At 43.2% G+C, this 16,121-nt stretch overlaps 1 protein-coding gene across 8 annotated transcripts in view; it reads right to left on the reverse strand.

Moving 5' to 3' along the window:
• The window catches only part of MACF1 (microtubule actin crosslinking factor 1), a 324,783-nt gene that overhangs the window by 11,615 nt on the left and 297,047 nt on the right, over positions 1 to 16,121 (reverse strand). For 2 of the 8 annotated variants that reach the window (XM_029947028.1, XM_029947034.1), the window contains 15 exons: positions 15,401 to 15,570; positions 14,174 to 14,333; positions 13,192 to 13,386; positions 12,731 to 12,859; positions 11,518 to 11,661; positions 10,869 to 11,057; positions 10,039 to 10,159; positions 9,150 to 9,313; positions 8,562 to 8,573; positions 7,592 to 7,754; positions 6,190 to 6,344; positions 5,248 to 5,322; positions 3,859 to 3,876; positions 819 to 936; positions 149 to 217 (listed from right to left, as the gene is read on the reverse strand). In XM_029947028.1, the coding sequence (XP_029802888.1) occupies positions 149 to 217; positions 819 to 936; positions 3,859 to 3,876; positions 5,248 to 5,322; positions 6,190 to 6,344; positions 7,592 to 7,754; positions 8,562 to 8,573; positions 9,150 to 9,313; positions 10,039 to 10,159; positions 10,869 to 11,057; positions 11,518 to 11,661; positions 12,731 to 12,859; positions 13,192 to 13,386; positions 14,174 to 14,333; positions 15,401 to 15,570 (1,882 nt within the window). The remainder of the gene's footprint in view (positions 1 to 148; positions 218 to 818; positions 937 to 3,858; positions 3,877 to 5,247; positions 5,323 to 6,189; positions 6,345 to 7,591; positions 7,755 to 8,561; positions 8,574 to 9,149; positions 9,314 to 10,038; positions 10,160 to 10,868; positions 11,058 to 11,517; positions 11,662 to 12,730; positions 12,860 to 13,191; positions 13,387 to 14,173; positions 14,334 to 15,400; positions 15,571 to 16,121) is intronic. The other 6 variants (XM_029947033.1, XM_029947029.1, XM_029947027.1 and 3 more) reach the window with 3 other exon arrangements.

Genomic DNA, 16,121 nt, shown 5'->3' on the forward strand with positions numbered 1-16,121 from the left:
AACAGTTAGAAAAGCCAGGGCTTGGCTATTTCAAAGCATTTGTAAAGGCAGCAGATGCCACAGAGCCAAGAGGCACCACAGTTTAAGAAGCAAAGCCATTCTCAGTGGGCTGGGGTGTGGGCAAGGGGGACAAAGCTTAAAAGCCAACCTATGGGAGACTGACTGGAAATCGAAGAGCTGGAATCAGAGCGCTTTATTTTACTCCCAGGATGGTGAACTAGAATAAAAAAAAAAATAAACACAAAGAAACAGAGACAGAGCAGGAAACGCAGAAACTGGTCAAGAAAGACAAACTGGCAGTGGGGGAGCCTCCTGTGTACCCACATGCAGCCTGGCTAGCAGGAGAAAGGAAAGGCTGCAGATAAAGAGGGCTTAGCCACTGGGACCTGATCCCCTCTCCTCTGTTGCAGCCCTCACGTGCCTGTAGCTGCAACTGCTGTTGTTCACATGAAATTTCCCATCCTCTTTTGCCTTTGGGCTGGCATGTCCCCCCTTTCAAGTTCAGCACCCCAGGCTTCATTAGGTTCCTTTCCAGGCCAGTGTTAATTTAACCAAAACACTGGAAGATATCAATAAATTCCTAATTCTTGTTACTGTGTTCCTAAAAACCTATCTCCCCTGATAGCATCCACCTCTCTTGCTTTCTCTTCCTGGTCTACCCAGGCACCCTCAACTTCCAGTCTGTGCTGGTGGAGCGACATCTAGGCAGCTTAACAAAGTAAAACCCACAGACCCATTACCAACACTTTGTGTAAGCATGAAAGATCAGTGGTGAGGGAGTACCTAATATGTAATTCACGCTCAGGAAGGTTCCTTACCTCGGCAGGGATCATTTTTCACTAAAAATTCATCCAGGGCCATCCAACCTCCACCAACTCGGACCATCACTGTGCTGCGCAGGATGCGGACCAGCCGCAGCTGCTGGGAGTCTCCGAACTGCAGGGCCAAGGGGAGAGTGATGAGTGAGTGTGTCCTAGAGCAGGCCGAGGCCTTATTCTCAGAGCAGACTGTATTCAGACAAGACAGATGACAATTTGACAATCTGAAGGACAATTTTTAACTCACTATTTGGCATTTTTCACAAAGGAATTTAAAATATGGAACAGCTGAGATATCAAGGTAAAGATCAGTGTCTTTCTACTGGGATCAAGTTAGCTTTTGGTAGTCATACCTCCACCATGGGGCAGGGCAGAGGACAGATAAAAGTTATCGATTCTTTTAAACATTTGCCCAAATTAAAACCTACTAGTAAAATTCTTTGTTACGTTTCATAAAAGGTAGACATAAAACGTGTGTCAACATCTGAATACAGTGTGCTCAAAAGGTAGATGGAGAACAGCAAATACTATATCAAGCCTTAAGGAAACCCTTGTGAAGCCATCATCACTATTAGCTTAGAAGAAAAACGGATTTTCCACACAAGGTTTTCAGAAATAGTCCTCTATATTCTCTAATTGTGAGGTCACCAAGCAGAAAAGTTTCTTCAGCTAAACAAATGATTATAGTATTTATACTAAAATTTAGTTGAAGAAAATAAAATTTAAATCTACCATGATTATATAGTATTTGACAGTTTGAGATATTAAGACAAGCATGACTGATACTTATTTTTTCCCTTTTCCTTGCCTAACATCCCTACCGCTTGGCCCTGTTAACATCTGCAGTTTCCTACTACATAATAAATTTCCTTTTTCCTAAAATAAGAGACAATAAAAGAATCGTGCAGAGATCCCAAAACAAAAATCAAACATTTGGTTAGAAAAATAGCATTTCTAAAATTATGTAATTCAAGGAGAATGCTGGGGTTGCAGTGAGGAGTGAAGGGACTAATTAGTTAATTAAGATTTTTAAAGTTATAAAAGAGAACCGTAACTTTGAAACAAGGCCTAACAATTGAAAATGCCAAAAAGGATGTCTGAGAAGGACATATAACCAACTTCCCTCAAAATTAATGTATTTGCATTACATCCCCCTCCCCAATCCTTTCCTTTGAAAATGACTACATTTTCAATTGACTACATCTCTCATCCCCTACAGCTGTTAACATTTTATACAGTGACCACAGCAACAGCATGGTGTATATAAAAAGCACTGAAATGGGTGCCCAGAGATGCGAGGGAATAAAGGTCCTGTCCCAGGAAGGAAGCTGCCCTTTGGGCCTCTGAGGGTGCCTCTCTCATAAGCTGGCCTAGTAGAAGAAATGGGGAGGTCCTGCAGGAGGGATGGAGAATCTTGCCACAACCTAGAGCAATGATGGCCAAAGTCACTAGTTGGGGTTCTCTCTGGCTCAGTGAGGAGACAGAGGAAGTAAGGGCCTCTATACCTTCCATAGTGAGTCAGGAAGGGACTCCAAGAAGTACTTTACCTTTCTATTACTGTGCCCTGTACTTTATCTGTCAGTGTTTAGAATTACTTCACTTAACTCATTCCTCTTTTGTCCTTAAATTTTTACTAAGGTGTTCTCTGAAAGATTCTAACTTGTTTTTGCTGAGCTGTAGGGAAAAGGAAGTTTGATCTAAGCCAGCAGCAAAAGTGGCTGGGGGAGTTGAGGCCAGAGTGGTAGAAGGGGCCACAGCAGTTCTAAAAACGGGGAGCTGTGCAAACCTGGCAAAGCTGGGCTGTGAGGCAGAGGCCCCAGAAATGTCTTGGGGCAAAGTAACTTCTGTTTCCTTCTCTTAACTGAAAAATCCCCTATGGTGACCTGGGTTCTTGCAGTGGCTCTGACACTGCACTGTGACTATCAGCATGGGGTCCTTTGGGTCTCAGGCACCTCATGCACAAAAGGAACTCCAGGATTCTGTTCCCAATATTGGAGCTAACTCATCTGACCCTTAATGTCAGTGGAGCAGTAGAGGAGGAGGTCAGTCCATTTCAAATGACCCCAGGGCTCTGCATGCAAGTTATCAGAAAACAGGTACAACTTTTAGGTATGACTGGGCACTTTCACGCAATGACATTTTAAACCCAGTTTGACTGTTGTGGTCTTTCATTTCTTTCTATCCTCTGTTCTTTCCACTGGCCGAGAATGTTACTGTAGTGAATGATTACTAAAATACCTGGAACCTAATATTGATGGAAGGCCTCAAGTCAACTCTTAGTGTTTCTGATTTCATATCATAAGCAGACTTTACCCATGCAACTTCCTTCCATTTGAAGACACAGGACCTCAGAGCCCTCAAAAAGATCTATAAGGTTAGAATTACCAAGTGGAGTCAGAAGCATTTAATCTTTTCTTGCAAGTCTAATTTGATCCCTCAGATTTTGGCTGGCTGGACATAATCAGCAAACTTGAGGCTACAGCCAATCATGACTGCTATGCTATAGTTCTCAGGCACCTTATAATTACAAAATATGTTATAAATATAAGTAAATATTAATAAGGTCTTTAAATAGATGGGAGTACTTAAGTACCCCAAGACTTTTTGATACACTGTACATTATAAAATTTGTGTTAACTGTCCAAAGACTGGTATAAATCAGAACTGTGCTGTCTGGTATTCTGACTTCCAAAACAGAGTCTAAGACCAGGTTCCTTTTAGAAGCATGTTGGATTGATACCATAGCTTCAAATTCCCCCGAACCACATTACTTCAAACTCAGTCCAGCACAATACTGTTTTTAGCTAATCTAATTTTAAATAGAAAATTTCACCTCCTTTAAAAAAATAATATATTTCTATACTGCTGCTACTCAGACGGCTTCACAATATTAGCCCCATTAGCAGTTTCTCCACTGGGTAAGACAACCAGATGTGACCCAGGCATGCTTCAGATTATGTCCTCTCCCACAGCAAAGAACAGGCAGCATGAGCTACACAGACCATTTCCACCAAGGAGAATGTTGCAAGGCACACTGTACCTGATTGCCGAGGAAGAACTATAGACAAAAGAGTAAAGAATGGAGGAAATGGAAGGAAAAAAAAAAAACATTTTGTCAAATTAACACTAAGGAACAAAAATCATGCAATCACATTACCAGTCTTTATAAGCATATTCTTTGAGAGCTCCTGCCACAGGGGCGTGGTTTTGTAACTGAATAGACCTACCTTTTCCATTCTATTGCTCTTGTTAATTCATGTCTCTTACAGGCATCAAAAAAAAAAAAAAAAACCCCAACAAGAAAATAAAAAGCAACAAGCAAGCACAGGACTGCTTACAGTTTTATTAACTAAATGCCCTGGGCTGGATCCAAGGCACAGTTACCCAACATTCCCCAGCTAGAGAGCAGCCCAGGGTGGTTTTGGTGTACTCTGAAGACACTTTATTTAATGTGCTGACAGAACCTAGATTTCTTGTTTGTAAGTTGGCATAAAAAACTGTATAATCTGAACCTTCTTTACCAATCCTAGATTTTCTTTAGGACTGCAGAGAATCTGGATAAGCTGCTGAATATATTTAAAAAATTTTCTTTTAATGTTTTATTTATTTTTTTGATACAGAGAGAGACAGAGCATGAGAGGGGGAGGGGCAGAGAGAGAGAAGGAGACACAGACATGGAAGCAGGCTCCAGGCTCTGAGCTAGCTGTCAGCACAGAGCCTGACGCGGGGCTCGAACCCACAAACGTGAGATCTGACCTGAGCCGAAGTCGGAGGCCTAACCGACTGAGCCACCCAGGCGCCCCTGCTGAATATATTTTAGAAGTGCTGTTTCAGATCCCTTCTATGCCCTAAGCCTGGTCCCAAAAGAAGCTAGAACACAGCATTATTCATGGTCAAGTATGTCCACACTCAGCACAGCCTTCCAGGGAAGACTACTGAGCCTGGTGTTCCCCTAGTACATCAGCTCAGAGCAGACAGAGCATCCTTTGGGACCTTGACAGAGTTCCTCCACCCCTCCCTGAGCCTGGGAGCCACTAAGGCTCACAATTACCAGCACTCTGGGGTGATCCACTGGTCTTCAGGTAACTGTTGGCTTATCTTATGGAATAAGTGTCTCCATTTCCCTAAAGATTTCAGTCAGCAAAAGAGAACTTTGAAATGTTTCCTATACTGGAACTTAAGTACAAGCTACTGTTAGCTAAATATAGCACTGTTTTTTAGATGGAACTATACAGGTCACTAAGCTTAGCCCAAGAGGACACCTGACATCTAGAACCTAGAGAAAGTGACTACATCTTAAGTCCTATTGGCTCTGCTCCTCCAAGCAGAAGGTGGGACCTTCTGCTTGGCTGTGTGTCAGGTTACTTTCACCTTGAAGGGCCACATAGGAGAAACAACCACCACAAAGGACTGGTTTTCTCTTCCTTACCCGATATTTATTCTCTCCAATCTGCTCCACCTGAAACCTTTTTGCACATTTGCACTGAGCCACTTGTCTTGTAACCTATTGGTTGTGAACAACAAAAAAAGAAAAGTGTGAAGGATAAAACAAGACTTCCTTTTCAGAGAAAGATTTTTACATGTAAACAGAAAGCTATTTGTTACGTCTTTTTTTAGGTATTTTAGGCTATTGATATATGCATGTATCCTTTATTCCAAATTAATACATGTCACATATTTGCTGATTTGTTTCCACATTCCTTCAGAGAAATGTGCTAATATGCATGCATCAAAATCAAATCAAATTAAGCAAATTATGAACTGATTTAAATTTCAACTTAGGAGTCTCAGAGTCCCCACAGGTTAGTCCTGGGGTGTTCCAGGCTACGCCCAAGACCTGCCCCGCTAACCTCTCCCTTTCTAGAATCAACAGATCCTGAGATTTCCATGTGTTACTAAAGAATTTGCTATTTTCAATGTGATGGATGCAATTTTCAACATGAAAAAGTTCTTAGCTAGGCCGAAAGGTTGGTGGGTATATATATATATATAAAATCTTAAACATTACTTCACATTTTACCCCTTAAATGTTTTATTTGAAGATCACTCCCTCCCCTGGATCCTGATATAGGATGCCCAGGACCGAGAGAGGAGTTCTTCTAAACAACATGGTGTCTATGAACCAGGATGAGTGTGGTAAGTCTGTGAACACTGGAGGAAACACACAGATGTGACCCATTTGAGTAAAGCCATCTAGACTGAAAGAGAGAGCTCAAAAGCCAGAGATACTCTGGGGCATTGTCCTCCATATGGGGATTCCCCAAAGAGGACTCCAAATAATCTTCTAACAGTTAAGTCACAGGGCTGATATGGTCATTGCATCCAAGCACTATGGTCAAACATGTGCTCAAATTACAATCATATCCCATACCTCATCTTCAATTTTATCTGCGTCGGTTGTTGGGCGGTAAGCATCCTTGTTGGGGTGTAGAGCAGCCACGAATTCATAGTAATCTATGTAGCCGTCTCCATCTCGGTCAAAAATGTCAGCGACAGCAGTCATCTCCAACTTGGTGGTAGGGAACTCTGGAGAAAAGCAATCACATTTGGATCAATAACTAACTGGGTTTACTTGGATTGCTGGAGGGTATATAAATACTTCTTAAAAGGAAAAGTATTCATGTCTTGCTTTTTTGGTGAAAAACACATGCCCACTTAGAAGATACAATGTTATAAAAAAGATTTAAAAAAATTACCCAAAGATACAGTACCCAGAGACCACTTACTGTTAAGTTTTTGGTGTTTTGTTTATAGACTCCCTCCTCCCCCACACAATTAAAAAAAAAAGGCAGTATTTCAGGTCTATCAAAAGATGTGATATTACAACTACCCACAGGCCTACCATCCACTATTAGAATTTACTTATCTGTTCCACTGTTGGATACTTTGATTATTTCAGAACGTGACAATCTGGACTAGGATGAAGGTTTTTTGCTCTGTTTAGACAACTGCCTTACGCTCTTGAAAAACTGCTTCCCAAAGAAGTGTGAATATTTACAGTAGACAGAGTGATTTGTTAAAATGTAATTCAGGTGGTCCCTCAGGTGAAAACCTTTGGTGGTTTCCCACTGTCCCACTGCCTTTAGGATTAGAGGTCAGATCTCTCTTCACCAGGACCTACCAGGCCCTGCACAAGCTGGCTGCTGTTGACCTTTCCAACTTCATTTCTTACCACTCCCCTGGTCACGACAGCCCAACCACATTCATCTTTCTATCCCTAGAACATGCCAAGTTTGTGCCCACCTCAGTGCTTGGGACCTGCTGTTCCCTATGCCTCTCTTCCCTCAAATATCACCTCTGCAGACAGGCCTTCCCTGGCCACCCATGTAAAGTCTCACAGCTGTGAGATGTGCTTTGTGCCCTGGCAAGTCACTTAACTACTTTATGCTTCAATTATCTCTCTTGGTAAAAATAAATGAGATCATGTATTCTGTAAGCTGTTATACAGATGTCAGAAACTGATATTATGAAAAATTTGGAATTTCAAACATTTTGCTTAGAACCTCATCATTCACAAAAGTTGGCTCTCAGTCTAACGGGTTTTGCTTGCCATGCTGTGTCAAACAAGACCTGTTTATTTTTTTTTTTATTCCTAGCAAAATGAAGTCCTTTCCATCAAAATGATAGATCAATTTTAGTAATAAGCAGTTACATTGCTTTTCCCTTAAGACTATTAACTTCAGAAAGACTCTTCAGCCAGAATATTGCTTGCTTCTACCATGTGCAAGGGTAATCCAGGTGTGACCCATGTTTGGAAGTATGAGTGAACTCACTGGATGCTAGAATGCCATCAATAAACTCCTGACGTGTTATCTTCCCGTCCTGGTCCTTGTCAATTCGCCGGAAGAAATCCATCACCCGAGATTTCTTGTGATTCATCCAACGCATATACTTTTTCCTCCAAACATCAAAGTCAAAGTTGGCAAATTCCTTCAACTAGACAGAAATCACAGGTGTCAACAAGACTTATTTTTTTGGCCCTCAAACCTGCCCAGAGCATACCGAAACTTTCAGACATTCAGTAAAGCCATGCAGGCCTTCTGGAGGGGCATCAACCATGACATCTGCGTGCTGCCTCTTTGTGAAGGCACAATCTGGGTCCTTCACTTAAAGCCATGATTGTTCACATGGGCTGTGTGGTACAGCGGAGCAGTGAGAGGAACGGTAACTGAATGGCCACCACGGAAAATACGGAGCACGTCGAACAAGAACGGGTGGAACCAGCCTTGCTTTCCCTTTGCACTTTTTCAAAGGATCACCTTCTCAGATGTAAGGGAACGGATTCTAGCCAAGAAGAGAAGTCCTTAGCACTCCTCACTTACGTGATTTTGAAAAGAACTGTGATTGCACAGAGGCCGGGGTTAGAAAGCTCATGTTTCCCATCATCTTCTGAGATGAGAAAATTTGAGTTCTGGCTGGAAGCATCAAGAATCCAACCCATGCGTGCAGCAAGCATGTTTCTCTGGAATGGCGCTGGAGGGGACAAACTGCCCGTCTGAACGCCATGTTAAATATTTGGCTTTGGCAGAGAACAGCAGTCCTGAGCAGCGGGCAAGGCGAGGTTTAGCTGCTCAGACTATGTTGGTGAGACAGACTCAGAATGACTAACACAGGGCAGCTGTTCTCCCCCTGGTCTTTCAAACTCCAAAGTTGGAAGGAATAGGGAAAAAAGAAAAAGCCCAAAACCAAATATGCTTAAAAACCGATCTACAGAAATAACAACAAAAAACACAGAACACTCACTTCCGGGCATAGCTGCTTTGACAGGCACAAATAAAAAAAATATAAAACATATTAGAAGTTTGTTTTAGAAACTAGGAATAGGAAGTGTAGTACCTGACTTTTTAGGTTGGTGTTAACAATACTTCAAAATAGATTTGCTTTTCATCATTAGTGAAGATTCAGAGAAATAACAGGGTTATAAAAGTTACCCTTGTTACCTAATTGTGTAGCTTATATCTTTACGTAAAAGGCCCAATAATGGACGTTACTGTGATAAGCTGCATACTTGGAGGTAACTGCAAAGGTATGCTGCTGAACTTGACCACAGTCAGGTGCTAAGGAGGGTTGGGTAACAGGCCAGACCCTCGTGGACTGGCTGGTCGCTAGCTTGCTTGCCTTCCACAACTAGGTGCTAGTATGGCCTACTCTGTTGTGAGTGGTCTCCTTACCCATGAGCTTTTCTCCTAGGGGGCCTGAAGGACAGAGCCCTGGCTCACCCTGGCCTGTCCTCTGCTTCTAGAAAAGTAGGTCAAGGCACACATGGTAAGAGGGCCTCAGAAGGTTAAGAAGTCACCTCCCTCCAGGAAAGGATGCCTGGTGGGGCCTTACCTCCTCCAGTCTATCCAAGGCATCGTTCAGTTTCCGCTGCCGCTCCAGTGCTAGCAGCCACACCTGCTGCCAGCGGGCAGACAGCTGGTTGATCCGGGGGTTTTTTGCTTCAGATTGTGAAAGAATTGGCATGGGAGGAGGGGTGGGCTGACTCAAGGACTTCCCTAAAAGGAAAAATAACTACGAGATTAGAAAAGCTGGCTTTGTCAGTTCATAAAAAGAAAGTGCTACGTGTGTTAATTAGGAGACCCATTTTAAAATGGTATCCAGTCAGTAAATGCAAAAATAAATATGGGCAATATTCAGATATTAGGCCTGCTCATTTCAAAACTATTGATCTTACCTCCCTCCCCCACCTCCCCAACCCCTGCAAACAAGTACTTGTCTCATATCTTCAAATCAATTCTGTCCTTAGCGAACTGAGGAAATGTCAATTCAACCAAAAAAGCAGGGGCTCTACAGAACTGGATTTATCTTTTAATTAAATTAGTGCAAACCAAATGTAAACAGCTAGAACTGACAACCAAAATACTGGAAAGGCCACCGCAATAGAATGTGTTCAACCACTTCAAAATCTTATGACAGTCCAAGGAAATGGAATATAGTTACTAATGTGATGGTATAAAAAAAAGTGAGTTTCAAAAAACTTTTTTAGCTCAAATCCAATACGGTTTTTGAAATAATGGAAAATAAGTCTTTTGTTGTTTTTAAAGTAGGCTCCACAACCAGTACGGGGCTTGAATTCACGACCCTGAGATCAAGAGTCGCAGGTTCTACTGACTGAGCCAGCCAAGTGCCCCCAAAAGAAGTTTTTTGATAGGCACTTGGAAAATGGTCATTTTTGAATAGCAGGAAGGAGACGCCCTAACACAGGAGGCTAGAAACATACTGCCGCCACTGCGGGATTTCTCGATGAAAGGCGTGTGAGCAGGCTCTATGTTCTTCCTTTTGTATGTCTTGGTGACTCGGTCCACATCAGGCTGTTTGCGAGTCATCTCCTCCATAAACGTCTGTTGGACACAAACAACAGGGAAGAGAGTTAGAGTTTTCTTGGTCTAAGATGGAATCAGGCAACTTTACTCACAAAGCCCAAGCTCACAACAAACAAGCCAGATGCCTCTGTGCACTGTCTCGCTCCTTTCAAGAAACAACTGAGCAAGGCACTTCATCAGATGTGGAAAACCTAAAGAGATAAGACATGGCTTCAGACTCCAAGGACCTCACAGCTAAGTGAGGAAAATCAGGAAGTCAGAGTAATGAATGCCACACAAGATGCCAAAAAAAGACCTAGGAAAGCCTCTCCTGGTGGTTGCTTTGAAAACCTAGGCTGCCATGCTGTGAGCGTGCCAGGTGGCTGAGACCTGAGAGCAGGCTCTGGGAGCTAACAGTGACTCTTGGCTGACAGCCAGGACATGGAGACATAGTCCTATAACCACAAGGACTCAGATTCTGCCAACTACTGAATAAGCCTGGGTGAGAACTTGCCGTTAGGGCTGACACCTTGACTTTGGCCTGGTAAGATCCTAAGGAGACGCAGCTAACCTAGGCCCAGATTCCTGTCCCACGGAAACTGCGAGATAGTATGTGCGTGTTGTGTTAAGCTGCTAAATCTGTGTGAATATGATAAGCAGCCATTTAAAAACAAATACTCAGGGCAAGGGAAATGGGCTCCATGAGCAACACAGGAAACGCCCGCGGCCGATGACACTACGAAGATACCTGATGCTCGGCAATGAGGGCTTTAACTCGGTCAATGTTCTGAGGGATCGGCTCCTGGTCCCGCTGAATGAGGGTGGTCTCAGCCCACTGGATCCATGCCAGAAGTTCTTCCAAGAGCTCGGCATTAGCCACCAGTTCTGACAGGGCTGTTTCAAGACGCTGCTGGTGCTGCTTAGCCCATGTTAGGACCTGGGGAGACAAAATCCATCGCCTCTCTCAGTCAAGTGCATCCTTTGTTTCCGAAGTCTTTTCTTCCATCTGATCCTAACAATGACTTTTAGGGGGAAGACCCCTCAAGCACTCGAGGCCTCGCTCTTCCTCCAGTGACAGAGCTGGAATGAGCAATGAGCACTCCTAGTACATATATCCTATTAAACACAGGACTTCTCAGGAAGCAGGGAAAAATACCAAACCATGTCCACTGGAATTCACCACTAAACACATCACTACACCAGCACTATTCTCAGACTGCTGCTCATTACCAAGAAAACAGTCATAATGAAAATGCTAACTTAATTCTAACTGAGATACACACGGTGGGTGAAAGATTCCTGATCTGGGGGTGGGTGGGGAAAGCTGAGTAGCATTTTCTCACCAGAAACCTGTTTCACACGGCATGTGCAGCCTCCCCCTACAACCAGGAACCCACCTCCTCAAAGCGGGCTCGGATGATAGTGATCCAGTGCTTGATGGTGGTGATGCAATCAGGGTGGCACACAGCCAGGATGGCTTCTCCCATTGCTACCGCTGCATTAACATCCACTCGCTTTTCTTCTACTTTCTTCATGAACTCCTTGAACAAAAAAGATTTGAAAACAAAAACTTGAGAATCTACTCTAGCAGCACTATTAGTTTACACTGTGAGGGGGAAAAGATTTCAATGCATTTTCCCCTCCTCTGTGTGTTACCACAGGCCTCTACAAGCCTGCATTCGGGGGTCTCTGGCACTTTTTTTCCATCTCTGAAAGACATGAAAAGGTGAAGGGTTTACACAAGAATGACTTTCTCAAGGCGCCTGGGTGGCTCAGTCAGTTAAGCGTCTGACTCTTGATTTCAGCTCAGGTCATGATCTCACAGTCTGTGAAATTGAGTCCTGCACTGGGCTCTGCACTGACACCATGTAGCCTGCTTGGGATTCTCTCTCTGCCACTCCCCCGTTCGTGCTTGCTAGCATGCTTTCTCTCGCTCAAAATAAATAAATAAAAAGAATGACTTTCTCTGCTAAAGATGACAAAGTATAGGGACCCAGAGAGGTACCTCCTTTCCCAGACCAGGCGTGACCCTCTTCCTATTCTTAGTTTCTCTCTCTTTCTTAAGTCCTGTCTTTTATTATTTCCATGCATATAAACAATATAGTCTTGGACAAATGACAACTAGAAAACACTACAATATTTAAAAAATATCTGTAACAGAATACCAAATTAAACAGAATACCAAATACAAAGCCCAGATTAAAATCTCCTGGTTACTTTACCACTTTATTAGGACACACTGTGGCCCACAAGATTACATTATACCCTGAAGCTGGTAACGTGAGAAAAGGCAAATGAAGCCACGTGCAGGTGAGGAGTCTATGGGGTGGTAGAGCCTACACTTTTCTTTATATGATTCCACGCTATTTTCACTTATTTATAATGAATACACGTTACTTTTGTAAAAACTAGTGAATAATATTTAAGGTGTCAAAAACCTCACTAGCCCTTTCCCTTTCATTCCTGCCAAACCAATAAGCTGGCCCATTCTGGTTCCAGTCCTTTGCACATGAGGTCAGAAATTTCCAAACAAAATCTACTTTCCTTTAGCAGTGGGCAGCCCTCACCCTGGTGTGTGGCATGGATCACCATACCTTGGGGTTAGATTACCTTATGGGTGTCAATGAGAGACTGAAGGGCCTCTGTGTCATCAGGAAGTGCTCCCCGAAAGCGAAGTGTTTGCTCTGCTTCAGAAAGCCACTCCAACAGCATGTGGACTGTGTCACGAAACTCTTCTGCCTGAAATAACCAAGCACAACAGATCAAGCCGCTCTGCAGCCAAAGGTCCAGGACACTGGGGTGATGCCAGGGAAAGGTCGGCCCTTAGTGTGAATAGGCACTGATGGCCCTATCAAGGCCCCACAAAGGTCATCTTTCATTTGTAAATCTTTAAAAACCAACCCAATTCATTGTTTTCTCTAATATAAGTGAACATTAAAATCTTGTAGAACATTCAGAAGATCAATGTTTGGCTTTAGTTCCGAGACTGGGTGGAATTGATCCTGATAAAAAAACAAGAATGAATCTGCTTGGATGCTCCCCCTTGGGTTGTCGCCAAAAAAGTCTCTAACCTGTTTTAAGGCCTGCTCCAGTCGGGTTTGTTTGGAGACGGAGAGTTTACACACAGTGTCCCAGCGAGTGCTCAGTTCCTGGAGCTGCCCTTTCACCCAGGTGGTATCATCGCGGCTATTCTCAATCAGCTCTCGGCCTGACCGCTTCAGTACCTGAACGGTTCCTGTTCGCTTTCCTAGTTCCTTCTGGAAAACCTAGAAAAGAAAAACAGAAGAGTTAGTTTGCTGAGAAATGTTCTGAACCCAAGAAACCAAACCACAGACAAAAAGAATCATTCAGTTCAGCTGTCCTTGGTAGGCTCCAGTCCTATGCCTTTTATGCAGAGGGAGGCCGGACAATGTGTAACAAAGAACCACCAGAAGAGGTGGCTCTCAAGATGAGTGGCGTGGCTCTGGGTAAGCTGTTTAGCTGGAGTCCCAGTTTCCTAACTTGTAAAATAGGAGTAACATTACAGCAAGATTTCCAGAATTATGGGAGTTAAGGAAAAACACATTCTGCCATGCACATAAAAGTTTGATGTAATTTTGAGTAATGCTGAATGCTTTGTGCTAAAACAAGAGAACATGATGGAGGTTAACATGACAGGTGTAGGTTACACTAAATACTGCTGTGCATGGTGCTGGGCTAGTGAGGGTCAACAGGAGCTCAGAAAAGAACTTATATTCATTTCAGGAGTCAGCGGCAACGGGTATCTTGAGAGGCTCCTGAATTTAAATTCATTGTGTGACTCAACAGGGAGGGAATCCCAAGACGAAGTGTACACATTACCAAACCTGAATCAATGCAATTTTCATGAATCCTTTGTGACTGATGCAGAATCTCAGCAATACACATAGAGCGAGCAGTGGGCTCTCTGACAAGAAGAGAGACAGGCTCTTCCAGACTTCCTTTCTCCCCTGGATGATGAGCCTGAGCAGGAGGCCTGTTTAGGCAGAGGACCCGTGGGCTCCGCCCCCATGCAGTGCAGCTCCCACCCCTCACCTTATGGGCGTCCATGAGGTTCATGACCAAATCGAGGTCCCCGTGTACGGGCTGGTCCTCGGCCAGCTGTGGCTCCACCTTGTACAGCCAGTCGACCAAGGCCTGCAGAGCGTCCATGAACTGACCCGAAAACAGCAGGGCCTCCTCCAACTTGTGCTGCCTGAGAAAAGCACACAAACCTCACTGTTTGGGGGATCCCTTTTCTTTGACTGGCTCACAGTTCTGACTGCTGAGGGGAAAGTGCTTGCACTCTACCGAGAGAGGCCCTCCATGCTGGGCTGGTTCGAAACAGATAAAAAGTGACTAAGAGATATGCCTAGACATTTTGAATCAAACTGCTCTCTAGAATGGATTAGGTGTAGTACAGGAAACAAGTGCAGATACCCGTCTGGCATCATAAGAGTCCAACGGTTATACACATGGATCTACCCCAATGCCCCAAGTTCTGCTAATCACCTTATACCACTCAGCCGGAGGAGGATGGTTCCAGTCATGGCCTGAGTCAGTTGTTGTGACCCTGGGCTTTCTCTTCACCTCTTTGAACCTCAGTCACCTCATCCAAAAAAATTGTGGAGCACAAGTAATATAAAGATATCCCAATACTTAGCATAGCATGGTAGGCACCCAGGGATAGGAGTACAAATTACGGAACCAAACTCAAAAGCTTCAAACCCCAGCTCTTCTGCTTAGTATCTGAGTGACCTTGGGGGAATTAAAAACCTTCTTTATGATTATTTCTACATATGAAAAATGGGAATAAGAGAGTCCTCCTCAGTGGTTGTTAGGTGGATTAAGTGATTAGTAGCACCTGTTTGGCACACACTCATTAGTGACTGCCAAGTCAAGGGCTGATATCATGATGGTTACATGAGGTGCTACGTGCAGAGGCTTTTTGCTCAGTGCCTAACAGTGAGAGAACTCACCGACACAGCCATCAGTATCACAACCTGGTCGTTGACAGAGAATTGTAGTTACTAATCTTCTGTTGCTATTCGCTTGAGTTTATGGGCCTCTTGCCAATACAGTAAGGTTCAAACTTAAAATGAGGGTTTTAATACATTTTATTCAACTTACTTCACAACTTGCATTGAATGAACTAGAGATATCAAGATAACTACAAAACCTGTTACTGATGCAATTAGATTTACTGCCATTTTATGGAATCCGGCAACAGTTTGTTAGTTTAGGGATGATATACAGACTCACAAAGCAAATGTTCATACTCACCTCTCCACAGACTTGCCACAAACAGTATCCCATTTGTCTCTGACTTCTCCCAGTAAATTGTCAAGTTTCTGAGTGTCATCAGGAAGCAAAGTCTTTTCTCTCAGGGCTCTGCCAGTTCGAATTGTGGTATCATACACAGGCTGTTTGCCACCAAGAGTTTTCTGAAATTCCTGTTTCCAAAGAGAACAGAAAGAACCCACGCTAAGAGTCATATGACATCTTGATTTGGAACAAAGAAATTTTCAGTAGTCAGGTGGGTAATAAGAGAATGGATATCACGACTATTTGACCTAACAACAGCTTATCCTCGAGAAATTTTAAGCTTTTGGGGGCACGTGGGTGGCCTAGTTGGTTAAGCATCCCACTCTTGATTTTGATTCAGGTCATAATTGCATGATTCATGAGTTTGAGCTCTACATTGGGGTCTGTGCAGATAGCACGGAGCCTACTTGGGATTCTGTCTCCCTCTCTCTCTGCCTGTACTCCGGTCATTATCTCTCTCTCAAAATAAATAAACTAAAAAAAAATTTATAAATTTTTGTTTATACTACATATAGCAGTGCACGACAATTTTTAAAAGCCTGTTGTTTTAACTGTAAGTCCCACAATTGTCTTATTTGAACGCTTATTTAAATGAGTGATTTTTATGGTTGGACACCGTGTAGATATAAAATAGCTGGTTTCATCATCTTGATTTTTCAACATTCACTGTTTTTTTTTT

The sequence above is a fragment of the Suricata suricatta genome, chromosome 8, assembly GCF_006229205.1.
Source record: "Suricata suricatta isolate VVHF042 chromosome 8, meerkat_22Aug2017_6uvM2_HiC, whole genome shotgun sequence".
In the NCBI taxonomy this organism is placed as follows: domain Eukaryota; kingdom Metazoa; phylum Chordata; class Mammalia; order Carnivora; family Herpestidae; genus Suricata; species Suricata suricatta.